Consider the following 7,504-nt stretch of genomic DNA (forward strand, 5'->3'; position numbering starts at 1 on the left):
ATGGCGAGTAAGAGCATAATTTTCCACAGAGTTTGCATCACAATATTCTTTTTTCTGATCAGTTGCCCTGTTTTTGGCTTGATTTCGTTGTTCAGCAGCTAGCTTAAATAACATGGTGCTAAAGATCAGCTGGGAGGAACACAGCTGAGAGTCTGGGGGTGTTACGCCACTTAACTTTATTCCATGGCTGCATGGCATGAGTTAACTCTTTAACTCTATGTAAGCTGGTTCTATGTAAACTAATGCAAATTAGGGATGAAATGAGGGATAAAAGGAATGTTGTGTTGTGTATTAGGGGCAATAGCTAGTGTTTCTGTATCCTACATGTTCATCCAATTCCACATTTGTTATAAGCAGAATGTTTATACCCTTTATTTCCAGATGAGTATCTTAAAATACGTGACTGTATCCCAACATTCATTCAATTCAACCATTATTTTTAGCTGCATGCTTACACCCTATTTTTGCTGTATGTTTACACACTTTACTGAAACAAAACAGGAGATTATGAGAAACAACAATCAGAGGTAGCATGGCAATACTAGAGCAAGAGCTGAAAAAAAAGATGAAAAATATATCCACAGCACATATCTCCACAACATAAATATATGCATTAATCAATAACATAGGCTTGTTTGTATTTGTAATATGTATTTATGACTTCATTGCTTACAAAACCACAAAATTCATAATGGATCCTTCCTAATTAACAACTTTGCCAAAATTCAGTGGGAAACCCTGGGATCTGTGCTTGTTTTGCCCCAGTCCATCCCTGATGTCAACTGTTGATACTTTTATGCACACACTCATCTCCTCATTTATACAACTATGGAACAAGATATTTGTTAATTTTAGGAAAATTATAATCACGTGTTAAAAAACAATTTTAACAATAAAAAAGTATAAAATACAATGTTTGAAACTGTGCTTGTTTGAAACCAATACGATCAAATAATATTTATTTTAACTTACATTTTTGGAACATGATAGATGTTTAGCTTGGTGTGACATTAATAAAATACCAAATAAAACAAAGGTCCAAAGGAAAGATATTTTAACCTGTCAATCATCAACAACAGACTCTCAGGTGAACAACAATACCTTGATTCTGTCTGGTTAAATTCATTTCATTTTCCAAATAAAATATACAAAAACATTAATATTCTCATTTTAAGGTGTGTGTGAGAGAGAGAGAGAGAGAGAGAGAGAGAGAGAGAGAGATCCTGTACAGAGTGAATATCATTTCAGCAGCTGTCTTTGGTCAGCAGTGTGAGTGTTTCTCTCTCTCTCCTCTATCTGACAAGAGACACTGAGGAACCAAACGACCCAAACCTAAACCCAGGATAGAGTGGTTCAGTGAATGTGGAGTGGAAGGTGTGGATGTGGATCAGTGTGTCAGATGAAACTCTGTAGAAGGACAGAGAGCCAGCAGGCCAGTCCAGATACACTGCTACTCTGTCAGAGCCAGAGGACGAGATTCCTGTGGATACTAATGTGTTATTGTGCCAGGCAGAGTAATGATCACCATAGCAGCTCAGACTCCAGGACTTTGCATTCCATCCAAGCCCGCAGTCATCACCCCTTCCTCTCCTGATTCCTCTGTAAGTCACTCCTATATAAACCATTCCTTTCCTCTCGACCTCCCAGTAACAGCGACCAGTCAGACCATTTCTACACAGCAGCTGAGGATAGCAGTCAAATCTGTCTGGGTGATCAGGATATGGCTGCTCCTCTCTCACTGCTGTCACTTTTCTGTTGTCTTCAGACAGGAAGAGCTTTCTGTTTGCTGTGTTTGGGTCCAGTGTGAGTTCACGGGCATCTGATGGAGAGAACAAGACACAATACAGAAACTATTTTTATTCCAATAGAGCTGTTTATTATTTGTTGATTAACATTTTCACATTTAATTTCTTAACAGTTTCATGATGACACATTATATCAGCCATCATCTTCATTCACAGTAGGACTTGAATGAATAGATGTCACAAACTGCTGTGTAGAGGGACTTTACATGTAAGCAGCTGAATGTTTGCTGCTCTGTTTTCCTGAATCAAACAAAATACACACTTACACTTCCTCACACCTGGTTTCAACCACTGGACTCCACCATGGTCCACACTGTGGAGGAAACAAAGTCAGACCAGAATATTCTATTTGATAATAGAAACATGACCTTCCCTATGAATGATTTCCCATACATCACTCATATCCATCATTAAACATTAATCAATATTCCTCAGCTTATTAGTATGACAGAGAAAATGTGTGTGACTCTCAGCCTTCTAGCAGACATTGCCTCTCCAGACCTGAGAGAGTCCAGTCTCCAGTGTGGATCCTCCAGTCCAGCAGAGAGCAGCTTCACTCCTGAGGGTCCTGGATGATTGTAGCTCAGGTCTAGCTCTCTCAGATGGGAGGGGTTGGAGCTCAGAGCTGAGGCCAGAGAAGCACAGCCTTCCTCTGTGAGCAGACAGCCTGACAGCCTGCACACACACACACACACATACACACATCAAGCTGCATCTCAGATTTGATTTTATTAGTAACCTACTGTGTAATTAGTTGTGATAATGCTGTCAAATTCTAGCAAAACTGTAACTGCCTCAAATACAAACAGTTGACTGATCAGCTTTGTGGTTCATTTGCTCTAGTTTGAGAGTTTGCCACTCACTTTGAGACAGAATATTAGAAGTCTTTTCTGGTATTTTAGGTTTCAACAACTGAGGCAGCAAGGAAAGGAAATGATGAAATATCCTCATGGAAAGTAATTCAAAGAGGCTAGGAAGTGCTATATGTTGGTATCACAATTGGTTTTAAAATTACATGCACAGAGAAAGTCCTCCACAGGTGTTTGTCTGCTGATAGTAACCTGTATGTAAAGCAGGATGTAAATGGTCGTCTCTTGAACAGGTTGAGGGATACTGACCTGAGAGTCTCCAGTCTACAGTGTGGACTCTCCAGTCCAGCAGAGAGCAGCTTCATTCCTAAATCCTGCAGGTCGTTATTACTCAGGTCCAGCTCTCTCAGACTAGAGGACTGGGAGCTGAGAACTGAGGCCAAAGCTTCACAGCTTCTCTCTGACAGCTTACAGCCACTCAGCCTGAAGAAGAATCAGTGATGAACAACAAGTTTCAAAATATTTATTTTTTCTCTTCTCTACCAATATTACATTTAATATATTGAATATATCCAGTTATGTATGCACCTACAGAGATTTATTGGAGGCTTTGACCACTGGCAGCAGCCTCAGAAGAGCCTCCTCTGAAGCAGAGTATTTCTTCAGGTCAAACACGTCCAGCTCTTCTTCTGATGACAGTAAGATGAAGACCAGAGCCGACCACTGAGCAGGGGAGAGTCTGTCTGTGGAGAGACTTCCTGATCTCAGGTGCTGTTGGATCTCCTCCACTAGAGAACGGTCATTCATCTCATTCAGACAGTGGAACAGATTGATGCTTCTCTCTGGAGACGGATTCTCCCTGATCTTCTCCTTGATGTACTGGACTGTTTTCTGATTGGTCTGTGAGCCACTTCCTGTCTGTGTCAGCAGGCCTTGTAGGAGAGTCTGATTGATCTGCAGTGAAAGGCCCAGGAGGAAGCGGAGGAACAAGTCCAGGTGTCCATTTGGACTCTGTAAGGCCTTGTCCACAGCACTCTGGTAGAGGTGTTTTAGTTTAGATTTGTCTCTTAATAGTGTCGACCACCAGGATGTTGATTGAGTTTCTGACAGTAGATTGACACCAGTGTTGATGAATGACAGAAAGACATAAACAGCAGCCAGAAACTCCTGAATGCTCAGATGGACAAAGCAGAACACCTTGTCCTGGTACAGCCCATGCTCCTCTTTAAAGATCTGTGTGAACACTCCTGAGTACAATGAGGCTGCTCTGATATCAATGCCACACTCTGTCAGGTCTGCTTCATAGAAGATCAGGTTGCCTTTCTCCAGCTGCTCAAAAGCCAGTTTTCCCAGAGAGAAAATCATCTTCCTGGTCTCTGTATTCCAGTGTGGATCTGTCTCAGCTCTCCTATGATACTTGATGTTCCTCTGTTTGGACTGAACCACCAGGAAGTGGATGTACATCTCAGTCAGGGTCTTGGGCAGGTCTTCTCTCTCACTGGTTTTCAACACATGCTCCAGAACTGTAGCAGTGATCCAGCAGAAGACTGGGATGTGGCACATGATGTGGAGGCTTCGTGAAGTCTTGATGTGGGAGATGATTCTGCTGGCCTGCTCCTCATCTGTGAATCTCTTCCTGAAGTACTCCTCCTTCTGTGGGTCAGTGAAGCCTCTCACCTCTGTCACCATGTCAACGCACTCAGCTGGGATCTGATTGGCTGCTGCAGGTCGTGTGGTTATCCAGAGGCGAGCAGAAGGAAGCAGTTTCCCCTTGATGAGGTTTGTCAGCAGCACATCTACTGAGGTTGACTTTGTAACATCAGTCCAGATCTCGTTGTTCTGGAAGTCTAGAGGAAGTCGACACTCATCCAGACCGTCAAAGATGAACACAACTTGGAACTTGTCAAATCTGCAGATTCCTGCTTCTTTGGTCTCAATAAAGAAGTGATGAAGAAGTTCCACCAAGCTGTACTTTTTCCCTTTCAGTAGATTCAGCTCTCGGAAAGTGAATGGAAATGTGAACTGTATATCCGGGTTGGCTTTGTCTTCAGCCCAGTCCAGAGTGAACTTCTGTGTTAAGACTGTTTTCCCAATGCCAGCCACTCCCTTTGTAATCAATTTTCTGATTTGTTTATCTCTTCCAGGTAAGGGTTTAAAGATGTCTTCACATTTGATTGTTGTTTCTGGTCTCGCTGGTTTCCTGGATGCTGCTTCAATCTGTCTGACCTCATGTTCATCATTGACCTCTCCACTCCCTCCCTCTGTGATGTAGAGCTCTGTGTAGATCTGATTCAGAAGTGTTGGGTTTCCTGCTTTAGCAATCCCCTCAAACAAACACTGAAACTTCTCCTTCAGATTGGATTTGAGTTGACGTTGGCACACTGCAGCAACAGTTTCTGAATGAACAAATTACATCAATCAGTGGATGTTCCTGTAAATATGAGAAGTTTAAGCATTTCTCAGTGAATGCATACTTTTCCCAACCCCATGGCATCTATTCTGCTCATCACTGGTGGACAAACAGGTCCTGACTGTGTGTGCAGCCGAATGTGAAAGGCAACTGTGGTGGTATTTTTTTTTTTAAATAAACAATACTGTGTTCAGCATTATACACCCACATGAACATATCAATCATTTTAGTTGATGATTCATGAGGATTGTGCTTATTCACCTTCCAATCTGGAACTGAATAGATCTTTTTTGAGAAATGTCTATATTTACAGCAGAGATGTAGATGTTAACATCTCCCATTTTCCCACCATTTCCCCTCTCCATCATGTTAAACCTGTTAAAAGCCTCTTACTGCTCTGCAGAGAGTCAGCCAGCTCCTCCTGCTTCATTCTCCTCAGGAAGAGCTGTGTGATCTGCAGAAAAGCCTCTCTGCTGCTGCTCCTCTGCTCTTCCTCCTCACCGTCCACCAACTCCTCATCCTCCCTCTGCCTCTCTAAGCATTCTGGGTAATCTGGACTCAGAACCCTCTGGAATCTCTTCAGCTCATTCTTCATAAAAGTGACAATGTTCTCCTCAAGCACCTGGAACAGAATAATATTTGAAATAAACTTTCTTACTAAAATTGTGAATAACAACATTAGAGCCATCTGGCATAGACTGAACGCCCATTGGTCTAAAGAGTGCAGCTTGAAGACTGTTAAGACCAGAGAGGTTGTTTTGTATTTCATTTGCAGCTGTAAAGTAAAATGTAAAGTAAAATGTGTTGTTGTACATTTACACACCATAAATATGGAGTTCAGGTCTGTTTGAAGCTCCTGGACAGACTGACCACTGGGAACCTCTGACCTCTCCTGGTGGACACTGGAGAAAACATGTGTTAGTTTCATATAATGTCACACACACACACACACACACACACACACACACACGCACACAGGCGGTTAACGGTGACTGTGTTCTGTCATGATGGATCCTAGTAGAAACACAATGTGAACGCCACTGTAAATGCTGTTCTGATTATTTTATGTGATGTTTTGAGAGAAGAAACTAAATCAGCAGAGTATCATGACTTCTTTCCTCTGTTCAGTAGAACTGAATAATAACAAACTCATCTGTTTTCAGTTCTTACCTTTGCTCAGTAGAGTGCTGTCCATCTTTGAAATGAATAGGATGACCCATAGACGCATCACTCTTCATGGACACACAGCTGGGTACCTGAGAGTCTGGTCTCTCCTGCTGGATCCTGCTAAGGATTGATAAAACAGGGGCGGTGGCAGTAAAAATGTTAGAGAAGCAGGGTTTTGACCAGCAGGTTGCCAGTTTGAATCCCAGTACCAACTTTGAAAGTCAGAGTGAATATGTAACTCTTTCCCCACCCTGTGCAACTACCACCAATTAGACCTTGAGCAAGGATCTCAACCCCCAGACTGTTCTGGTAGAGCTGCTCAGTGACCAACAGCAGAAGACTGTGGTTGCACTGAGCAGCTCTGGTATGAATATCTGTAACTGTATGGATGTGAAGCAGAGCAATGCTGCAAAAGAGCATGTAACCCTTCTGGATAAATACAGTAATTGTTAAAAATAAGAATGTAATGTCACATGTTTTAATGCAAATAACAACTTACTTTTTGTCTGATGAATGCTGTTCTTTAAAATTAATAAAGAAATCCTCTGACTCTGATGCTGCTCTGATTATTTTATGTGATGTTTTGAGAGAAGAAACTAAATTAACAGTGTATCCTGACTTCTTTCCTCTGTTCAGTAGAATCGAATAATAACAAACTCATCTGTTTTCAATTCTTACCTTTGCTCAGTAGAGTGCTGTCCATCTTTGAAATAAAGAGGAGGATCCATAGACTTGTCCATCTTCATGGACACACAGCTGGGTACAGGGGTGTCTGGTCTTTCTTGCTGGACTGGGCTTCAACACAACAGAGACAGAGCTTTTACTCTGAATAATGATGGGTTAATGATTTCACTGCTGAGCTCTGAGATGGAGAACAGTCGTGAACAGTTAGAAATCCTCATCTTACCTCTTAGCTTTGGTCTGGCTGTCATGTTCCCCAGACAGAGTGGTTTTAGAGGGAGGGAGCCCCTCCTCTCTCTCCTCAGACAGACTCATAGTAGAGCGAACACCGTTACACAAACACACTATGGTTGATTCATTACAACAATGTTTCCGTCACAGGATATATTATTTCAATTGCTGTGATCATTCATGTCAGTAACATGTCACATATACATTAAGTGCACAAAATATTAAAAAATAACTTCTCTTTCCATCACATAGACTGAGCAGGTACAGGACGTTTAAGCCTCTAGGACAATTGAGATGGACGTTACAACAGGGGTTTGAGTGAAACAAAGTGTATCTCAGTATTGGTAAGATGGTTGTGTTTTGCACACCTGAAGTATTAACAGTGGATAAAATGCACTTTA

General features: G+C 41.8%; 1 protein-coding gene across 1 annotated transcript; it reads right to left on the bottom strand.

The window, feature by feature from the left end:
• Positions 1-415: 415 nt before the first annotated feature.
• LOC139659463 (NLR family CARD domain-containing protein 3-like) lies at positions 416-7,187 on the bottom strand. Its single transcript, XM_071537747.1, has 11 exons — positions 7,099-7,187; positions 6,195-6,308; positions 5,848-5,926; positions 5,418-5,646; positions 4,292-5,010; positions 3,900-4,198; positions 3,207-3,788; positions 2,924-3,097; positions 2,307-2,480; positions 2,072-2,118; positions 416-1,819 (listed from the first exon to the last, which is right to left on the bottom strand). The coding sequence occupies exons 1-11, from the start codon at positions 7,185-7,187 to the stop codon at positions 1,293-1,295; spliced, it is 3,033 nt and encodes a 1,010-aa protein (XP_071393848.1). The 3' UTR covers positions 416-1,292.
• Positions 7,188-7,504: the final 317 nt, after the last annotated feature.

Source organism: Centroberyx affinis, unplaced genomic scaffold (assembly GCF_046629955.1).
Source record: "Centroberyx affinis isolate AG114_WGS23_722 - 3 ecotype Tasmania unplaced genomic scaffold, CSIRO-AGI_Caff_v1 ptg003111l_1, whole genome shotgun sequence".
NCBI classification, from domain to species: domain Eukaryota; kingdom Metazoa; phylum Chordata; class Actinopteri; order Beryciformes; family Berycidae; genus Centroberyx; species Centroberyx affinis.

Coding starts and splice junctions, on each gene's coding strand:
- LOC139659463 (XM_071537747.1), bottom strand. CDS start 7,187: ATGAGTCTGTCTGAGGAGAGAGAGGAGGGGCTCCCTCCCTCTAAAACC. Junction 5,647..5,847: donor ACCTGAACTCCATATTTATG/GTGTGTAAATGT, acceptor ATTCTGTTCCAG/GTGCTTGAGGAGAACATTGT. Junction 3,789..3,899: donor TATGAAGCAGACCTGACAGA/GTGTGGCATTGA, acceptor TGTCCATCTGAG/CATTCAGGAGTTTCTGGCTG.